Source organism: Daucus carota, chromosome 2, assembly GCF_001625215.2.
Source record: "Daucus carota subsp. sativus chromosome 2, DH1 v3.0, whole genome shotgun sequence".
NCBI lineage: Eukaryota > Viridiplantae > Streptophyta > Magnoliopsida > Apiales > Apiaceae > Daucus > Daucus carota.
In genome coordinates, this window is record NC_030382.2 from 30660522 (window position 1) to 30682833 (window position 22312).

The following is a 22312-nucleotide window of genomic DNA, read 5'->3' on the forward strand; positions in this document are numbered from 1 at the left end:
CTACTTTTTCTTCATTTTGTGAAAACCACAGTATGGTCATCATCCTCCCTCAAGCTTGTAATGGGATATTTGAGCACACTAAGCTTGGACAGTAGATGATTTAAATCATAAGAAGATAAGCTTTAGCAAGTAAACTAGCAGGCTAATCTTTAGAAGAAACATAAGCTGTAGTGATCAACCCTTTCTGCAATTTCTCCCTGACCAAATGACAGTCGATCTCTATATGTTTGGTCTTTTCATTAAAGACCGGATTTGCAGCAATATACAATGCGGACTTGATGTCACAAAACAGAGTTATAGGTTTAAGCGTAGTAAAACCAAGTTCAGAAAACAAACTAACAAGTCAAGTTATTTCAAAATATACATCAACAACAAACAAGAGCCCAAAGTAATACAATAGCCAGTTAATGATTGTCTGATCAGAGAACATCCTCCCAGTCCGCATCTACAAAAACTGTAAGAGAAAGAGTGCTATGTGCAGACAATAAGATACCCTGTCCAACAATGTATTTTAAGTTCCGAACCACCTTTCAAGCAACATCATGACGACATTATCCGGGAGATGCAAGAAATTGAGAGAGTACATGAACTGCATATGACAAATCTGGCCGTGTAATTGTAAGACAAATCAATCTTCCAACCATCGGTGATAAGGTGCTGGATTAATGAGAAAAGGGGAGGTAGCATTGCCAAATAAAGTGTGACTCCGCTCCACAGGTATAACGACAATCATAGCATTTTCAAATCCAACATCCCTGATAATATCCGAAGAATACTTCCTTTGGTTCAAATAGATGCCCTGGGAGGATCTATCAGCCTCTATGCCTAAGAAATACTTCACTGGCCACAAGTCCTTAATTTTAAAATTTGAAGCCAATTAACCTCATGAATCTTAGTTGAGTTATTACAAAAAAAAAAATGGCCATGAAGTAACCCGAAAGAAGCAGAAACAAATTATGATCTGAATGTGCCTGTTTAAAGCCAAAATCCAATAAAACTGATTTGGATTTGATGAACAATTTTCCAGGAGATTGCTCAAGACCATAAATGGATTTAATAAGCTTGTATACAAGTGGGACTTTAGATGTATAATGAGTGAACTGAGTAGGTAAAGTGTATCCTTGAGGTATTGAAATGTATACCTCTTCATATTATTCACCATATAAGAACCCATTCGTCACATTCATTTGAGTAACCGACCAATTATGTTATAGCAGCAACAAATAACAAGGCTCAAACAGTAGACATTTTTGCCGGGGCAAATGTCTCAAAAGTATCAAGCTCCTCTTTCTTCTTTCTCCATAAAATCTTTTCATAATCTTTCTTCTTTCTCCATAAAATCTTTTCATAATCTTTTATTCCATTCCATCCAAACCAAACGCATGCAACATGAAAATATTTCACAGTTATGACAATCCAATTACAAGTAAACAATGCAGTAACCGGAGTTAAAATTAGAGTATTGATTACCCTATCTCGCACCTCATTTATTTGTCGTTTGTACTAATAAGAAAGTAAAACCTCCTTCAAGAAATTTGTTCCCTACATACAATCTCTAATTCCAGCAAATTTTACAGGGTAAATAATTGTTAGCGACTGTATTCTTCAAAATAGCTTTTGTCTCCATGATTGCTTACAGTTATATGATATTCACAGAGTTTCCAGTAATACCAATCGACAATAGCATGTAAATCCTTCCACTGAACGTAACTTGCTAAGAAGCCCAGTAGGTTTCGAACATGCAATTATGCCATCATGTCGAAGCCTCAGTCATAGCCTTGGGTAAAGGCTTCTTCTCCCCTTCCATCATGCCCAAAAGCTCAAGTGTTCGGATCCTCGATCACACCTCCCTGCATATGTGTATGTATACCTTTAATCTAATGCATTGAAAAACATGCAACATACCCAAAAAAAATAATACCATCAGGTCCATTAGTTTCATATGAATCCACTACTACATAAAAAATGGAACCACATATTTTATTTTATCATTGTAACCTGGCTCTTTGACGTCATGTATTATTTGACTATTGGCCATCAAAAGAGAAATAAACTGGTCTGGCGACACCCATTAGCAACAATGGAAGAAGTTTTTATTAATGGCAAAAGTGTCGGCACTTCAATAAGCATAAATGCCAAATATTGATGCATGTATTATAAGGAGTATACTTCATATATACTGCACATATAACATGAAGTGGCCTTATGAACATTTTATTGTACCTCTGGAAGCTTAGATGCCAAAGCACAAAGATAGTGACCACAGTTAAAAAAAACACTAAAAGTAATAAAGGTTTCTCCTATTGTAATATAGACAAATATCAATATAATGAGAGAAGCTAAATGCAGAAATCTTTATGCCTACCACTAAAGCTGCGGAATTCGTAGGTATAATGTTTTTTACAGATACTACAAATTACTGCCACTAAATTCACTAATGAAGCTTGAAAATCACCTACTTCAAGCATGCAAAATCTCCCATCCACAGTCAATATATACCAACCTAACAGATATGTCCACAACTCCCAATATTGCATATTTACAGCATAAGAAAAACAATAATTATACCTTGATATTGATATTGATAGTAGTGACAACCTAATAAAGCTCACATTAAAGTAACGGTGAGCAACCATTATTTAAGGGGAGTGAGAAGTGCAAATGGAGCACGGACCCTTTGAAATATCATCAGTGTGTTAAATGTAGAATTTCGACTCCATTTTTCCTCTTATGGTTGATATGTTGTTTACACCGTAACTTGGGTAAATATGTAGGTGATGGGAATAAACTAACACTACTAAACCAATCCTTAATAATTCAAGTTCTTCTTTCAGCGTCCATAAACATACTATGAAAGTTCACAGCAGTGGAAGCTCAAGGCATGCAAGTAATAGATTTAATCTTGCATTTGCAAAAACTGCAATACACTATAAAAAAATCACTCAATACCTTGTGTGCTAGTCTGTGAAGGGGCATGCATCTCTTGTCAAAGGAAGCAAAAGTGAAGAAATCGCATTGCATTGTATCCCAATGGGTATGCTTTCACTACCTTGTCTTTTACTGAAAATGTGGTTCTCTGTCAATTCGATGCATAATCCTTTCAACGTTCATTTCAAGGCAGAGATATTACCCATTTAACTTGGACACTGAAGACAGTCATCACACCAAGCTACAGGTGAAGCCCGCAACTGTCGCTGCAAATTTGGTCTGCTTTATTTGTTTTTCTTCTGGGTTATCCATATAATATCCTGCCAAAATTGAGTGATCAGTGATGCACTCTCTAACATATGTGTATGTGCAGCAAACATATAGATAATACGAATACTATGTCATCCATTTAATTTAAGCCTGTTAAGCAGGTTTTCTTGCAAGGAGGTCAACCTCAAAAATCCTGAAGAGAGAAGAGCAGTTACAACAGCAACCAGTGAAAAACCATCAAAGGGATGGATACATTTAGTGGAACATCCTAGACATTGTCCATTAAAAAAGAACATAACATTTAAGTCCAATCCCTATTGAGATGACATTACTGATATGCTTCATATGACATTACTGACATGCTTCATAGCATAGAATTTGAGCAAAGATGCAGAGCCATGTTGAGTGCATTAAAGTCTGACACATGTATTACTTACACACTAAAATGTATGAGCAGTCCATATATAACTGAACTCAAGCATGTACATATAATTAAGATGAGAAAGGTCATGTTTCATACCATGCAACACAGGCCATGTGAAAGCTGAAGTGCCTCTTCCCACCTGTCCACTCTAATAAGTCCTTTAATAAGGCTTGTGAAATCACTGATCTCAGGAAGTCCACCCTTGCGTATCAGGTCTGTATATAACCCAAAAGCCTTCTCAAACTTATTTGAATAACAGAGACTCTCAATCAAAGAAGAAAATGCATCTGTCTTTATATATGAATCCACTAAAGATGATGAAATGTCCTCATGAAGCTCCAGAGCTATTTCAAGTCTTCCAGCCTTGCGAAAACAGTCAATCATTAGTCCGTAAACTGGAACAAGTGGAATAGACTCGCATTCATTTATCTCAGCCAAAACACCTAGGCTGCTTATAAAATCTCGGCTGAAGCCTTCAATCACCTTACTATAGCTAGCTATATGCCTTGGCCAATATGTTTGCTTCATCTCCTCAAGAAGTTGGAGGGCCTCATCCAAAAGACCAGCAGCACAACAATGATTTATTAGAACACTATATGTCACATAGTTGGGAGCACAACCTTTGGTCCCCATCTGTGCCAATAAATCAAGACTTTTAGAAACTTTACCAGCTTTCCCAAACCCATCCATCATGGCGGTATAAGTGACAACATTTGGATGACAACCTTTCTCTTCCATCATAAGCATAAGCTTGTAGGCTTCATCTGTCTTCCCAACTTTACATAGACCGTCAATCATCTCTGTATAGATTACAACATTAGGAGGGCAAGAATTCTCTAGCATCTTAGATAACACCCTGAGGGCTAGATCAAGCCGTTTATCTTTAAACAACCTGTCAATTAAAGAGCTGTAGGTATAAGCATTTGGACTGTACCCATGTTCGGACATCTTAGAAAATATCTCTTGAGCTTCTTCCAGCTTGCCAACCTTGCAATATCCATCAATTAAAGCATCATATACGATATGATTTGGCACACAACCTTTTGAAGACATCACATCCAATAGGTTACGAGCCTCTTTGACTCTATGTGCTTTGCACAAACCATCCACCAAGGCTCCATAGGTAACAACATTTGGCTCCATTGCTTTGTTGTCATCAACCTCAAAGTACATATTATCATCATGAGCTTCTTTAACTTCAATCATTCTTGCATAAATCTGACAAGCTTTTTCTGTGTCTCCAGATTTACAATATCCATCAATCAGTGCACTAATTGTAACAATATTTGGTGCGTGTCCTTCCGAAACCATAAGCTGAAAAAGCTCATTTGCATCAGATACCTTTCTTGCTTTGAGGTAAGAATGTATAATAGCTGTATAAGTCACCACGTTAGGGGAACAACCATCCCTAACCATTTCATCAAACCAGCTGCGAGCCTGCTCTATGAGGCCAGCTTTACAAAAACTGTCAATCAAAATTGTATAAGTATAGACATCTGGAACAATTCCGTTCTTTTTCATTTCACTGAACAACTGGAAAGCCTTATCTACTTTTGAGGCATTACACAGATAACTGATAACGTGTGAGTATGTACTAGCATCAGGCGTAAAACCCTTGGTCATCATTTCACTAATGATTTTCTGAGCTTTCTCAAATTTTCCAGCCCCACATAGGCATCTGGCAAAATTACTGACATTAATTTTATTCAAAACAACCCCTGCATCAAGCATTTGACTATAAGTTTTTTCAGCCAGGTCTAGCTCATCTAAACTTGGTAACTCTTTCTTTCCACAAATACCACCAATTAATATGTTATACACTACATAGCCAGGTGGGCAACCACATGCCACCATTTTTCTAAGCAACTTGTATGCATACAAATATTCTCCAGTTTTGCAGAAGGCATGAATGAGAGAATTAAAAATTTTAGGACTTGGATAACAACCTTCTGTAATCATCATACTTAAAATTCTCTTACATCTTCCCAGCTTCTGTTTGTTCAAGCACCCACAAAGCAATATCTTATATGTTACAACATTAGGGAGACAAGAATTAACCCGCATTATATTTAAAATATCCATAGCTTCTTCAAAAAGCGAAGCTTCACACAGCCCAGATATCATTTGACTGTAAATCACGGTATCGGGGGTAAATTCTTCCTTCTCGATCAAGTCAAGCGCTTCTTTCCATTTCCCCTTTCTACAAAAGGTATAAGCAAAACAACCCAACGTATACCTATCCATATAAAGCCCCAAATCAAGCATCTCCTTGTGAAGCAAATTCGCCATATCCAACTTATCCGCTTGTAGCAACACCTGAATCAATGCATTATAGGTCCCCCTCGACGGCCTATACCCCAAATCCTTAAGCTTGCCAAGTTCCTCCAAAGCTACATTCCAACACCCAGTTCTACAAAACTTCGTAATCATGACATTAAGTAGTTTCCCAAGAACCTCCTTATCATGTTTCTTAATATCACTCAAAAGCTGCTCGGATAGTCTCCGATTCTCCCCACACCCCAACGCATCCAACAACGCATCATAAACCGCAACAGAATGAGTATAGCCTATCTGATTACCCGCCCACAAAAAGAACTTAACACACAACTCAGCATTTTGCATAGAATTGAAAACACGAATAACAAAGTCCTCATTCAATTTAGGTCTAAATTGTCTAATTAACTTATCATCATTATCTCTAAAAGCACAAACAAGTAAATAAACATCATTGCAGCTAGTATTACCTAAATCACTGGAAGTTGAAGTGGATACGGCATCGCGTATACGAGAAAACTCGTCGACTAAGAAAGGATCAACAATACGTGAAGGCTGATTATTATCGTCATCATCATCATTATCATTGAGATTGGGGATTGAAGGTGTGAATTGGGAGAATTTGAATCTTGGTTTGAAGAATGAGGGTGTGAGTGAAGATGTGTATTTGAGAAAGAGAGGTGCTTGCCTTCTCATTGAATCTGTCAGGAGGGTTTTGCTTACATTGAATTAGGGTTTTAGTTTTTGCTGCCTTTCTTCCATGTTTCAAACTTACATTTAAGAGCTGCAGCCTGCAAGTACGGTACAATCCCGTTAAATTAACATCTTAGGGAAATTCTCCGCCAGCCTCCACGCGCGGGTCTATAAATAATCGGCTCACATTAAAATTTCTCTCTGCTAAACTTTCGGAAAAATGGTCCCAGGCCTGGTAGTGTAAATTTCGGTAATAGTGTCCGTGTCAGCAATCAGGTCGATTTTTCGGGTCAAGTTAAAATCATTTAAAATTAAATAAAACTGAAAATTGAAGTTATTAGAAACAAAATTTTAATTTCGGGTCATTTCATGTCCATTTCGTGTTAATCAAGTGGTTTTCAGGTTACTTTCGGATTTTGTCTCAATAAATCGGGTTGCGGGTTCGGATCGGGTTCCGGTCGGGTCTGATATTGCCACCCCTACCCATATCTCACATATTCCGGAAGTAATGTCTAGAGTAAAAGAGCTGGAAACAAGGGTCCCACATACCAATTAGTGACATATGATAATCTAGCATTTTCAGTTTTGGCATGAAATGTTTTAAGTTTTGGGATGAAAACGGTAGATCGTGTAGCGTTTTGCTGTTTTAACTCCAACAAAATGCTACACCTCATAGTTAGGTTAACCTAATTAGACGCAACAAGATGTAGCTTTATGTTGTATAGTGTTTATAAATAACCAAAACGCTACACGATGTAACGTTATTAAATGGTATTTAGGGGTTATTTTTCTAGATCGTAATATTTAGGGTATTAATAATGAATATAATGATAGTTAAACCAAATCAAATTTTCGGAAACATGATTTTTAAATGAAACTTCTCTTTTCTTAATACCGAAATTATCGAGATTTTTATCTAAATATCAGTTGAACATCTCTTCATGTTCTCTGGTTGTATGGTAACCTTTCATGTATAAAAAATTCTTTTATTCGAAATATATTATTTGAAACTTCTCTTTTCTTGATATCGAAATTATTGAGATTTTTTTATCTAAATTTCTGTTGAACATCTCTTCACGTTCTCTGATAAAACTCTTTCATTCGGATTATATTATTTGAAACTTCTCTTTTATTGATATCGAGATTTTTTATTTAAATTTTTATTGAACATATCTGCATGTCTTCTGATTGTATAAAACTTTCATGTATAATTCTTTTTTTCATTCAGATTAGATTAGATTATTTTTCAATACAATTAATCGATGTGAAAATTTTACAACATAACAAACATTACTTCACATTTAACTATTTTACTAGTATAAAAAGTCTTTTCTTTCTCATTATATTGCTTTTCGATATAATGACTTGGGAGAAACCGACATCACTTCACATTTTACGATGAGCTATTAACCAAAAAACCCAACTAACTTATCATTTTTTTGCCAAAAAACCTTTAAACTTTTTTTTCACTAATAACCTCAATAAACTTTACTAAATCTTTGAAAAAAATTAACTAGAGTTACTTACAGCTGACGTGGATTAACCATGATCATATTATATCTTACGTGAAAAATTAATTACAATTAATCAAAAAATAGTAAAAATAATTAAAAAAATATATCAGCACCACTAAAATCAGCTTTAAGATGGGTTGATCAGCATCAGTGTTACCTTTCCCCTTCTTGTTACAGCAAGCATTGCTTTGGTAATTCACTATGATGCAGTTCCTTAATACACACAATAACTTCAATGTTATGCACTACTATAGTGAACGCTTAAAATTTGACTGGATAAATGAATTCAATAATAACAAAGTTCAAGAAAAATTATGATATTACTGGCTTGCGTTGTAAGTTCAACATGTCAAATTTTTATATCTATTGATTTTCAATCTTTAAAATCTAATTTCAGAACGTTCTCACTAAAAGACATAATTAAATACAAAGGTCTACTCTGATTCTCTGTGAATACTATCTCCAGTACGCGTGCATAACTCTTTCAAAATCACATACATGCCTTGCAAATTGCTCGTGACTATAATCTTGAACATCAAAGTCACCGAGAAGTTCTAATCATTTCCGGGATTTAGCAATTATATAAAATCAAATTTGTTTGTATAAGCGTAATTTTGATAAAGATGATGAAACTCTCAGATATTCAATGGGTTTATGAAATTAGAATATTATAAAATATTAAAGGATAAATTATTATTATTAATGAATAGGCACGATATGGCACACACATGTACAAAAAGATATAAATCTGGGAAAGATATTTTACAAGTCAGATCGGCAGATTTAACCATGGTTTATTTTGTATTTTTTTATATATTTTAATAAAGTTTATTGGGGTTGTTAATGAAAACAGAAGTTTAAAGGTTTTTTGGCAAAAAAATGACAAGTTGATTGGATTTTTTGGTTAACTAGTTGAGAATCCGCGCGTTGCGGCGGCCTATAAAAATTATATTAATCTAATATTAATATTTGTAGAATAAAATAATTTTATGACTGTCTATAAAAAGTATATTAATGTTTCAAGTTAATATTTGTAGGATAAAATAAAATTATATTATAAAAATTTTGATGTAATACAATTACAAATATATAAAATTGCAAAATTGGACTATAATTCATGGTGAAAAAATGAAAATAAATTTATACACGTAATTAACAATTTAAAGCATGACGAATCTTAATTTTATTTGTTTTTTTTTGGAAAAGTAATCATGTTCTTACATTGTCACCTTCCTCCAATTTTTTTAAACTGATTGTGCACAAAAACATTTAACTTAAATATAACTACCCTCTTAAAAGTTGCTTGAACGGAGCAAACAGATAATGCATGAATAATTTTTTCATGTATACAAAGTAAATAATATAAAAATTAACAATAACAAACATGTCCGATGAATAAAACAAATATTATAAAACAATAACCAACAAACATACATCATTAATAGTTGATTTATTTTATTGACATCAACCATCAATATCTTGTCAAGACTATATTCTTTTCCCGTATTTGGATTTGTCGACTCCAATATAACGGTCTATAACTACATTTGCTTGCAACAACCTTTACTGTAACAGCCTTACACCTCCGAATTAGAAATCGAACAAGAGAAAGGTATTTCCAATTTTTGATATTTTTCATCCAAATATTTCAGAAAATTAAAAAATAGAACGGAGCGATGTGAGGGGCGCCACCTACACGCCCCTCGCTTCTCCTTTAAAAATCGAGTAAGAGAACTATCAGGTAGGTTTGTGGTATTGAGAGATGAGGTTGTGTTTAGATGATCAAAATCCTACGATCTATACGGGTATTTATAGGTGGAGAAAAACTTGTTTGCTACTCTTTCCCATAATTAAATAATCTGAACAAAATCAGATTAAAATTTTCAAGCTACTATATTCCATAAATAATCTGTCTTTCCCATAATTGAATAATCTGAAACAAAATCAGATTAAAACTTTCAAGCTACTATATTCCATAAATAATCTGAAACAAAATCAGATTCTGAAACTTGCTTCTAATATACCCGAAACTAAAAAAGGTACTTCTAATTTTTGATATTTTTCATCCAAAAATTCCAGAAAATTAGAAAAATAAAACGGAGCGATGTGAGAGGCGCTACTCTTTTCCATAATTAAATAATCTGAACAAAATCAGATTAAAATTTTCAAGCTACTATATTCCATAAATAATCTGTCTTTCCCATAATTGAATAATCTGAAACAAAATCAGATTAAAACTTTCAAGCTACTATATTTCATAAATAATCTGAAACAAAATCAGATTCTGAAACTTGCTTCTAATATACCCGAAACTAAAAAAGGTACTTCTAATTTTTGATATTTTTCATCCAAAAATTCCAGAAAATTAGAAAAATAAAACGGAGCGATGTGAGATGCGCCACCTACACGCCCCTCGCTTCTCCTTTATATAAGTATATTGATTTCATCCAAAAATTCCAGAAAATTAGAAAAATAAAACGGAGCGATGTGAGAGGCGCTACTCTTTTCCATAATTAAATAATCTGAACAAAATCAGATTAAAATTTTCAAGCTACTATATTCCATAAATAATCTGTCTTTCCCATAATTGAATAATCTGAAACAAAATCAGATTAAAACTTTCAAGCTACTATATTCCATAAATAATCTGAAACAAAATCAGATTCTGAAACTTGCTTCTAATATACCCGAAACTAAAAAAGGTACTTCTAATTTTTGATATTTTTCATCCAAAAATTCCAGAAAATTAGAAAAATAAAACGGAGCGATGTGAGATGCGCCACCTACACGCCCCTCGCTTCTCCTTTATATAAGTATATTGATAGCTCTTTTACGATTGCACTTAGTCAGGAACATTACATGTCTATTGTACAAAACTGATTCATAATGTACAGAAGTATTGTGCAATTGTTATTTTTTGATATAAATTTTTAAGCTGACATTGGGCGTAAATTGTCATATCAACTTCTCAAAGATTACTGCACATTAGTACCATTAATAATAATTTAGTATAATATTACGGGCACAAGACTTGTATAATTGCGACACGGATCCACTCAAAGCACCCCGAATGCACAAGACATTCCACCCCTTCGATTTACAAGTTCGAACCAGAAAACAGTCTTGACACACACCAACTCTTTACACTTATAATGTGGACATTCAGCATCCCTAAAACAAGAGTACGTAAAAAGTCACATTTCAAAGCCCAGAAGAAAAGAATATCCTTTTATACATATAAAGTGAATAATAAGAGAGAAATGGATCAAGATTGTGCAAGTAGTCGCAGAACTTCCGACACCCAAAACGCATTTATTTCCTCTACATCTCTGGAGCTGGGGTTGCAGCCTTGAGAAGCGGTTGGAGTGCCTTGACAACAATGCTCATATTTGGCCGAAATTCGGCCTCATACTGCACGCATAGTGCTGCTACAGCTGCCAGCTGCAAAGCAAAGATTTGGTGCTCAATTACAACGAATACTCCGATTTATATTGATTAAATTAGTACAGAAGTGGAAACATAGCCAGAAACCTTTGCAACAGCTTTTGGAGGATACTCTCCTTTGAGTTTTGGATCCACACACTGTTTAACTTTGTCTTCGCTTAGTCTTGGAGTTGCCTAATTCATAAAAATGGAACAATTTCGAGCTTTTAGATTTATAATATGTGGTGGAAGTGCCCTAAAATCAAGCTAAGAAGAAAGGCTCACCCAAGTGACAAGACTCTGCTGTCCTCGAGGCATTGTATGATCAACAGGCTTTCTTCCAGTCAAAAGTTCCAACAGAACCACACCAAAGCTATAGACGTCACTTTTCTGCGTCAACTGTCCTGTCATGGCATACCTGTAAGATTTGCATCAGAACTGCAAGCAGAAGAAGATTTCTACATAACAAAAGAAATTATATATCTGCATCAACATGTCGCATAACTGTTCACAGGGATTTGAAAAACCGTAAACTGTGGAAAATACTTCATAAAATGGGGGGATTACTTCCAATTATAAAGACAAAATATATCTTCAATGCTTAGCTATGAGCATAAATACCCAGATCTTTCTAACCTGAAACCAAGAGATCTATTTGTTTCGAAAGATGCCCATTAGTATCTAACAATTATATTCAGAAGTTCATAATGACTGCTACTGCATATAAGTGACTAGCTGACAATATTTTCCTAATAATATGAAGCACAGTAACAAACAAGTAGATATGGTCTCATTCATATAATACGAGAGCATAAAGCTTTGTAAGGCCCGTGCTAATTTGTATAACACTTAAACTTTAACAAATCAGGTTAGATATAAAGAGGCACATGAAACAAAAGGAAGTAGTTGGGGCATTACTCTGGTGCGTGATAACCGAAAGTTCCAAGAACTCGAGTAGAATGAAGGCGAGCAGCCATGTCAGGTGCCTGATTTGAAAGATTAAAATCTGCAATCTTGGCTTTAAAGTCTTCAAATAAAAGCACATTACTAGATCTGATATCTCTGTGTATTACAGAGGGTTGAACCTTCTCGTGCAAGTATTCAAGCCCCCTGGCTGCATCAATAGCTATACGTACACGTTGCATCCAGTCAAGAACAGGACCTGGCTGTGCTCCTTGTACTCCTTTCCTACCTGTAAGCATAAAATTATTACGGATATAACTCTTGTACAAGCATTTAAAAGGAATAACAGTAGAAAACATTATCCAGCTGATTCAAAGTTCAAACTATCTGAGCAATGCTGATTTTATTACCATGCAAAATGTCATGTAGTGATCCCATTGTGGCAAACTCATATGAAAGCACACGGTTATGTCCTTCAACGCAATAGCCCGTCAACTCTACAAAATTATCATGCTTCAGCTTCGAAACCATGGCAACCTACGGCACAAAAAACCCTACAGTTAGACACTGAAGGACAGCATATATAGGTAAAAGATCAAGAGTACACGCAGACACAAGAAAAAAAGAAAGCATTTTTAAGTAGTAAATACCTGAGTCAGAAACTCATTATCTGACTCGGGCTCCGGGGCAGCATCAAGCTTTTTCAAAGCCACAGAATTTCCATTACTTAAGCTTGCAAAATACACTCTTCCATAGGACCCTTCACCAATCAATGCGTTTGATCCGAAATTATCTGTTTTCTCCTTTAACTCATCCCAAGAAAGTGCTGGTACCTCAATGGTTGGAACTGCTTTCTGCACTTCATGTTTTACAGGAGCCGGTACCTTTGAACTTTTCTGGTTTCCTTGTGAATTATGATGGAATACAAATATTAGAAGAGATTAATCATACAAATAAGAACAGCCGATTATATTAATTTTAGCAAAAAGCAGATAGGACAACAAATTACAGTTAAATCCCAAGAAATACTGTGCCGAACACAAGTGGCAGATCGAACTGCCAGTTCTTTAGGAAAAAGATACAAAAGTTTTATATTTATATGCTTTCATTTACAGTGTCACTGTTTGATGGAAGACTCCTCAAAACGAGAACAGGCTGTCTGACCAAGATTGCAGCGGTGAGAAAGATCGTATCCATCCATACTATCTACTACATTATTATAGTTAGCAGAAACGTGTAAGTAGGTTATTTACCTGTACATTAACATTTGGGTAATGGAAGAGGGAACAACATAAATGGGCATGATATACCTGAAACTTTAAGTACATAAAAGCATCCCACTTGCAAGTCTAAAACACAAAATGACACCATTTGCAAAAAGCCAAAAGTCGAAGGGTTCTATTGTAAAATTCACTATCATCAATATCCTTCGGTACAAAAAGAGGATTTCAGTTATCATAGGAGGAAGTACAGGGAAAAGTCATTATTTGCCAAGCTTTTGGAACAAAATTAAGATAATTTCTTATTTAATATAATCTTTTTAACATTCAGATATGAACTCTTGATTCTTTACTAATTACCACCACCAAATCATCTTCCGCCGAATTTGTTCCACTAGTATTTAATTTATGACGCACAACAAATTATACATCGATAAAGAATACAGCGATTGCTAAGTCTCAAATTGTGAACAAAAAGTCGAGTACCGGTTGACTTTTTTAAAGCTCAAAATCTGGAGGCTTGTGATTTAAATATTGGTCAAAGACTCAAAGTCATTTCAAAATGACTGCCTTCTCCAAGGGAGACATCGTCTTACATTCATAATCAACTATAATCAACTATAATTTCATAAGGTCTATATAACACATAAAGTTTATCCTGTTTCATTAAGTGTGAGGAGCGGTAAGTTTGGCATGTCAAGTATTCATCATTTAGGCCTGGAATAAAAGTAATGTTGCCTACAGTGAAAACTTCCCAGATTCATCTTGAGTACCATTTACCTTTACGACCAATACACCCACACGGATCAGTTCAATAACTTCATAAAAAACATCCTCGGAAGCCAATATTAGTGTGTGACATAACTATCTCCATTTACAATGAAAAGATGAACCTAACTTCAAAAAAGTAACAATGTATAATTGGCATCTCTGTGTTCTGTTTGAATCAATAGCCCTATATTACACTTTGCAAAAACAATAGTGTAGGGATATCTCATTATCACCGACAAGGAAAGGCAGAGACATTTATCCGGCACATGAACGAAGGCATTAGACCAAAAGTCAACCGTTTCTATGAAAATAAATAGATAGCAACTAAATTTAGACAGGTAAGCTATAAATTTAAAATTGACATAGTACATAAATTAAGACTATAATTTGAATGTACGAACTGGAACTGGAACTGAAACTAGTAGAGGCACAACTTCCAAATATTTGAGTTTTCAAATAGAACAAATTAAAGATAGTGACAGAGTTTAGACACTAAAAGAACTAGGGGCCTTAAATTCACCAAATAAAAAACTTTCTTAACTAAAATAATAATATAGCTTTCCACTTGGCTCTGTAAATCCTCCATATTAGTAACAAAGTATTGGTCTCATATTAATACTTATCTTGGGCGGACTCATAGAATACAAAGGTAGAGCGCTAATGCCGAATATATTTCTCAGAAATGTTACAGTATCATATCACAAACATTATATGCTGCATAACTACGTTTAAAGAATCTATCAAGTTGACCAAGTGAAGATACATTGTGTTTACATATCACCAGAACCATAGACATACAAGGAACCGTAAAGCATACCTAAACTGAAATAGATAATAGAATCAGCATACTTTAGGAATTACATGTGGGTGAGATATTGAGAAAGTTACCATCTGTATGCTGTTTAGGGCTTTTAAAAGGCTCGCTTTCACGTCGAGGATATGATTCTTCTGCTTGACACGAACAACACAACCACTTGCGCATCTTTCCTTTCTTTCTTACGTAACAATTGTCGTCAATGCTGTTTTTCTCTAGACGCACAATGTAACCTGGAGGAGGTGTATGTGCCTGCATAGTAATATCACGATTGTAGTGCGACTTAAACAATGTTACAACCAATTTTTAAAATATATATCCTCGTTAAATACAAAACAAAAAATATAAACATGATTGCTTTAAAGAGTAAAAAAGCGGGTCAAATTAGCTTAACTAAGCAGTCTATTTGAATTAAGGCTGAATTTCTTAAATGTTGAGAAAGAAACAAACTTAACCCCGTAAATTCCCGAAGAAACCATTCAACAATGTAAAAAACAAAAATTAAAAACAAAAACTTGGTAAGACACTCTGCATACACAAAAGTATGTTATATTAAACAATGACAAACGTAAATGTATAGAGTGTTATAAATTAACATATAATCTAACTCGTATATTCGACGATTCTGCATTTGCATATATGATACATAACTTACCACTAAATCACGATTGAATCTTCTATCCATGGAAGAAACACAGTATATGTCCCAACAACAATGATGGATCAGATTATTGATAGTTAATATTATCTTTAATTGTTAAAAGAAATTAATAATGATTATACTGATGATCCAAATGAGGTTGAGAGAGGAATTGAATCAGAAGCAGAAAACAAATCCCTAAACAAGCGCGATTAATATTAAGATTATAAAATACAAAAAAATATGAAAGCATAAATTAAAATTATAATTCAAGGGATGACCTGAAATCTCTCTCTTTCTCTCTTGCTCGACCAGAGATGATTGTGTATCTCACACGTTAATGGGGTTGGGGTTCTGTTATTTTAGAGAAAATGAGAGAGAGAGATGGGCAAATGCCAATACAAACATATTAATTTTGCAGGTGCAGTTAAATGCAAATCAATTTTACTTTTCAAAAAATTCACAAATATCATAATTTAAAATTAAAATGATTCAAATAACATAATCCAAAAAAAAAATGAAATTAAAATGCTCCAAATAATATAATCCAAAAAAAATAAATTGATCCTGTGTTATCATCTGAGGTTCATTGATAAATTACCGAAACGCAACATAGAGTTGTGTTCGACCATTTTACTTTTCTTTTTTTCTTTCTTTTGTTCCTTTTTAAAAATAATTTTGGTGACCCACCATGATGTTGCGTTTTGCACCCAAAACATAATTTATAGTTGCGTCTTGAACTCAAAACATCATTTTAAGTAACGTTTTGAACTTTAGAAAATATAAAAATTAAATTGATTGGCATTAGGGTTCACATGTGGGTTTTAGAATGATTAAGTTTACTTGAATTTAAACGGTTAGGATTGAGGGTTTAAGGACCCTAATTAATTCGAGACTTTAGGGCCGTGAGGCCCTAAAGCCGGGAAACCAGTTTAATGAGGTAATAATTGGAACGTAAATTAGTATTCGTTAATATTTTAGGGTTCATATTTGGGTTTTAGAATGATTAATTAATACTTGAAATTAAATTGACCGACGGTTAAGGTTTAGGATTGAGGCCTAACCCTCGAGCCTAAATCCTGATTAATTCAAGACTTTAAGGCCTCAAGGCCTTAAAGTCGAGGAAGCAGTTTAATAAAGTAACTTAACAATCATTAATATTTAGGGTTCATATCTGGGGGGATCGGATTGGGGTCGGGCGGGGCGGGATGAATGCCCATCCCTAGAGTTACTAGATACTCTTTAAAAGAGAGGAGATATGATGAGTTCTTAAATATTTGAAGAATTTCTAGGAGTCTATTGGAACTCTAATTTTGTATTGATCTTTAAATTTGAAGTTAAAGAGCTTGTTGCCCTGGAGATGCTCTTAGATCTAAAATCATTGGAGTTTTCGTTGTCTTTCTTATTCCGACTTCCAAGCAGGTGGATTTTCAGTCCGATTTCTCTTTTTTATGTTGTCCTGCTCCACATCTATTCCCGGGGAAATTTTTAGATCTAAAATCATCGGAGATTTCGTTGTATTTCTTCTTTGTTTCAAGCGGGTCGATTTTCAGTCCGATTTCCCTTGGTTTTGTGGTTCCGCTCGAGATCTAAAGTTTAATTATCTTTTCATTTTATTTCGCGGTTTGGTGTAGTCTCTTCTTGGTGAGAGTTAGATTGTTTTTCTCCTCGATGAGAGTTTTGGTTATTTCTCTCCTTCGTTTGCGAGATGATGATTTTTGATGTAGTGGTAAAAGTTGTCAAGGGACTGTAGTTATGTTCGATAGCTCCAACACGATTAGCTCCAAGTAGGTGTGGAGATAAGAAATACTTGTAAATATCTCATCTTCAATGAATTGCCCGATTGATGGATTAATCGGCTATTGTTTCCGTTTTATATTTGTTTGACACGACTATTTTTATAAGTGTCGTATGACTTTTTATTTTTGAATTGATTTTTTACTAAAAATTATGCAAGATTTTTATAAACTAATATTCACGCACATGTATATACACACATCGGATGATCGGAAAGGATAAGAAATGAAATCAAGATTTCTACTTCCGGTAGTTTTTCACTTTAGCTTTTATCAAAAAACTGATCCTTAAATTTTGAATGCATAGGAAATCTTCACTCCAATGTTGTAGATGCTCGTTTGGCTCTGACAAATGTTCAGCTTAACCTTGGTTTGTCTCCTTCCAGAGTCCAGAAAGGATTTACTGGAGAAAGCAAAGTTTGTTAGTTTGTGGCTTTGACTTAGCCATGAATATTTTGAATGTACCTATAAAATAGGTTTACGTTAAACTAAATGAGCGTACTATCTGATAAGTGGATAAGTGGCTACGTGAGAGGCTGTTGCTGAAAGGACGGAAAGAAGGTTGTGAATAACCTCAATAAATAGCTGACGCACAAGCTTCAGAGGAACACAACAAAATACAGAATACAATCTTCTTGGAGTCCTGAAAACAAATACATATATCTGTGTTTTACATTTATATTGACTCGCGGGGTGTTCAATCTTCTTTCATTGGTATCAGAGCTAGAGGTTTAAAGGTGAGAGAACTGAAGGTGTCGCTAGGGTTTCACGTAGCTGGGTGTCTTGAGGCTTGGTGTTTACTACGTCCAATCATATTCTTTTATTTATTTGTGCTATTCATTTGGTCTAGTATGTGTCTGTTACTCTTTACAACAATTAATTTTTTAAACATGTGTGTTATGTATCCAGGTAATTTTATTGATATAATTGTTGATCTATTTTTGACAAAGTGAATTATTTTTGTGAGTTGCATGATAATTTATTGTTAATTGCAAATCTTTAATTTGTGACATGTTTTATGTTTTTTAAATTTTATTATATAAATTGTTGGCATGTTATATAATTTATTTGCATGTGTCATGTTGTTTATTAGTTGTAAAAAATTGATTTTGTAATTAAATATGCCATATTTATATCTTGTTGACATGTTTAATTGTGATTGATGATTTTTTTTTTTGCGTGTTGGTAATATTTATATATTTGATTCTCTATTTTTTAGGATAGATTGTTAATTTTTGCTTGATGTCTGTCTGTTATATATGTGACAATTATATACTTATGTGCTAATTTTTCCATGTTTATATAATTAACATGCATGATTTATTATTTGTTTAACATGTTATGAATGCATATATGTTGTTGACATTTTAATTGCCTTGTATATGTCAGTAGATTAATTAATTGTATATCATGACATGTTAATTTAGCTTTTATAATTTACTTGTTTTAATTGTGTGGAGTATAATTATTGTATGCATATCTTGTTAAAATGTATTATATTTTTTATCTGAATATATTTGCATGCTTAGTTATTTGTTAATTATTCTGCCTGTATATATTTTTTGTGAGGTAAGTTATATTCATATATTAATTTTTTTTTTGTATGAAGTTTTTTGTGTCCAACATGCTTAGTTGTATATTTGTTTTAATTAACTGTGTTTATTTTTATGTGGCTCAGGTTTTATTGTTTATGTGATTTTACTGTTGTTGTTTTTATTTTATACATGTTAACTCTGTATATTATTTGTTAATTGTTTAATTTCGTATTCACATGTTTTTAATCTAATCTCTGTGTTGATATAATTGCTTTTTATCTATATGCCAATTTTGTTTTATAATTAGTTTGTTTATATCTTCTGTGTTATAACCTGTTTATACAAAACTATACTTACGTATATTGTATCTCTTTGGTAGATACAAAGAAATGGCGAGCAAATTGATTGCATCTGGCTAAAACAGAGAGGCTCAATGGCACCAACTATGATATGTGGAGCCGGAAAATTCGATATGGATTAATCCATGATAATCTAGAGAGTGCAATTGAAGAAGCTGCACCAAAATTGGGAAAAGAAGCTACTGATGCTGAAAAGAAGGAATTTGACACATGGAAGCTGTGTGACAAGAAAGCCAAAAGCCTCATGCTGATGTTTATGGATGATAATCTCATTAAGGTCTTTGAGGTCTACACTACTGCAAAAGATATGTGTGATGCAATCAAAGAAAAATATGACACCACTTCCAGTGGCGGATCTGACTATAAACTTAAGGGGGGTCAATTTTTTTAAAAAAAAAAGTTAAGAGGGGTCACAAAAAAATTAAGGGGGGTCAATTTCAATTTTACAACCTAAAAATATGTATAATATTAAAAAAATAAAAATTTAAGGGGGGTCAGTTGCCCCCTCTTGTCCCTTCTAAGATCCGCCTCTGACCACTTCTGAGGTGAATGTGCAGCTCCTTCTGCACAGATACAACACTTGCAAAATGAAGGAAAATGAAAATGTTATTGATCACTGCAACAAAATGATTGTGATGGCCAAGGACTTGGCAACTGCTGGTAATGAACTTTCAGAAAATATGCAGATTGGTGGGATATTAAACAGTTGCAACAACTCTAAGGCACAGTGGAAAAATTAATAAGGTGGATGATCTTCCAAGTGCACTTGCTGTTGAGCAAGATTTGGTGAATAGCAGAAAAGAGCCAGAGCTGAATATTGTGCAAGAAGATGAATCTAACATTGCTCGTGGGTATCCAAAAAATCACCACAAAAATCAAAACAGAATTGGTCCATCAAAAGGGCAGAAGAAGGTTCCACAAGGTGCTTGCTACACTTGTGGGAAGTATGGCCACTTTAAGGCTAATTGTACCCAAAAGCAAGGAAACAAGGGTGGTGACAAACGCCCAAAAAGAGGTGGCCCACAAAAATATGAGTTTGTGGGAGTGATTGAATGCAACACTGCACATGTTGCTACCGACGTTAGTGGTCGGTGGATTGACTCTGGTGCTACCCACCATATTTTCAAAACAAAAGATGGGCTCACTGAATTCACTGAATTGAAAAAAGGGGAAAATAGAGTTTTCATGGGCAACAACACTTATCTTGAAGTGGTTGGAATTGGCACCTATAAATTGGATGTCAGGAACAGTATCATGGTACTCAAGAATGTGTTGTATGCTCCGGGAATGAGAAGACATTTATCAAACATGTTAGTTTGATGGGATTAAGAAATACTTGAGATAGATCGCACGAAAAGTGGGAGTATGATAAGATGTGTGTAAACATTTCAACATCTTGGCTAAGCAGCCAAGTGGAAGATGTTAGTTTGTGGCTTTGACTGAGCCATGAATATTTTGAATGTACCTATAAAATAGGTTTACGTTAAACTAAATGAGCGCACTATCTGATAAGTGGATAAGTGGCTACGTGAGAGGCTGTTGCTGAAAGGACGGAAAGGAGGTTGTAAAAAGCTTCAATAAATAGCTGACGCACAAGCTTCAGAATAACACAACGAAATACAGAATACAATCTTCTTGGAGTCCTGAAAACAAATACATATATATGTGGTTTACATTTATATTCACTCGCGGGGTGTTCAATCTTCTTTCAAAGTTGAGTCAAACACTTGGTTGTGCGCGCTTGAGAATGAATTTTTTTCTAAAACAGATATCGCGAGTAAATTGGTTAAACAAAGGTGACGATAATAACAAATTCTTATTCACTCGATGTCGTGGTCGGGGAATATTAATAAGATTCTCACTCTAGAAGACGAGTCGAAGAATTTAGTGACTTCGCATGATGAAATTGCTCAGCAGTGAAATATTTTAAGTATATCAGGCTAACTCCAACCATATAGTCAAATTTTAATCGTCAAATGATCGAAATTTAAGATGAGATCCAAATTTTATTCAGTGATCTAAATATAGATTAAAGTTTATTTATCAATATTATATTCATATTTTTTGATTTTAGATATTTGAAAATTATTAACTAGATAAAGATAAAATGTCACAAAATAAAAATAAAATAAAATATTATAACTAGATAAAGATAGAATGTCACAATATAATTCGAAAAAGAGAAAACGGTACATAAAAATAAATTTAAAGAATTAAAATATTATAATAAAAAACTAATTCTCAAAATTAGTATATTCCTCCCACAAACGCTCAATTAGTAGATTTCGAAGTTCAAGATCGATTATCTCAGAGGAACAAAAAATGATTTAGTCGATGACTAAATCGATAATTTAATTTTTATTTAAAGTTGTATTATCATTTAATTGTCTATGTTGTATTATTTTGTTTCATGATTTTATTTTCATGTATTATGAACTTTTATGTATTTTGAAATTTTAATTTATAATTAATCACCGTTTTAATTAATCTTAATTAATATATTTTTAATAATATTAACAAAATCATCAAATAATAAAAGTAAAAAATATTTTAATGTTAAAAAGATTTGAATCAGTGAATAATAGTAATCCAAATTACTATTCACTAATCCAAATTTGGATCAATTTTTAGTCCACAGTTGGTGTATTAGAGCAAAATTATTTAAAATCGGATTTTTGAATCAAGGTTGGAAATAAACCGGATTCCTCGATTGTCTGGAATTCCCAACTGATCTGAATCTTAGCTAAT

At 33.8% G+C, this 22312-nt stretch overlaps 2 protein-coding genes across 3 annotated transcripts; both read right to left on the reverse strand.

Annotated features, from left to right (window-relative positions):
• Nucleotides 1-1383: 1383 nt before the first annotated feature.
• Nucleotides 1384-6803, reverse strand: LOC108205586 (pentatricopeptide repeat-containing protein At1g06710, mitochondrial). Of its 2 annotated transcripts, XM_064087122.1 has the most exons (4): nucleotides 3719-6803; nucleotides 3131-3248; nucleotides 2950-3060; nucleotides 1384-1850 (listed from the first exon to the last, which is right to left on the reverse strand). In XM_064087122.1, exons 1-2 carry the CDS (start codon nucleotides 6590-6592, stop codon nucleotides 3213-3215), a joined length of 2910 nt encoding a protein of 969 aa, XP_063943192.1. In that variant the 5' UTR covers nucleotides 6593-6803; the 3' UTR covers nucleotides 1384-1850; nucleotides 2950-3060; nucleotides 3131-3212. The 2 variants fall into 2 exon arrangements, with proteins under 2 accessions (XP_063943192.1, XP_017231029.1); XM_017375540.2 differs by having other exon boundaries at nucleotides 2950-3248.
• A 4289-nt stretch (nucleotides 6804-11092) lies between these two features.
• On the reverse strand, nucleotides 11093-16282 carry LOC108205865 (PTI1-like tyrosine-protein kinase 3). Its single transcript, XM_017375975.2, has 8 exons — nucleotides 16156-16282; nucleotides 15309-15486; nucleotides 13080-13333; nucleotides 12840-12966; nucleotides 12445-12718; nucleotides 11812-11944; nucleotides 11635-11721; nucleotides 11093-11544 (listed from the first exon to the last, which is right to left on the reverse strand). Exons 2-8 carry the CDS (start codon nucleotides 15400-15402, stop codon nucleotides 11425-11427), a joined length of 1089 nt encoding a protein of 362 aa, XP_017231464.1. The 5' UTR covers nucleotides 15403-15486; nucleotides 16156-16282; the 3' UTR covers nucleotides 11093-11424.
• Nucleotides 16283-22312: the final 6030 nt, after the last annotated feature.

What these genes read in the sequence shown, in the direction of transcription:
- LOC108205586 (XM_064087122.1), bottom strand. Translation starts at nt 6,592, where the DNA reads ATGAGAAGGCAAGCACCTCTCTTTCTCAAATACACATCTTCACTCACA. An exon ending in CACATGGCCTGTGTTGCATG is followed by an intron (nt 3,249 to 3,718) that starts GTATGAAACATG and finishes CAATTTTGGCAG; the next exon opens with GATATTATATGGATAACCCA.
- LOC108205865 (XM_017375975.2), bottom strand. Translation starts at nt 15,402, where the DNA reads ATGCGCAAGTGGTTGTGTTGTTCGTGTCAAGCAGAAGAATCATATCCT. An exon ending in ATAATGAGTTTCTGACTCAG is followed by an intron (nt 12,967 to 13,079) that starts GTATTTACTACT and finishes TTTGTGCCGTAG; the next exon opens with GTTGCCATGGTTTCGAAGCT. An exon ending in TTCGGTTATCACGCACCAGA is followed by an intron (nt 11,945 to 12,444) that starts GTAATGCCCCAA and finishes CAAATCTTACAG; the next exon opens with GTATGCCATGACAGGACAGT.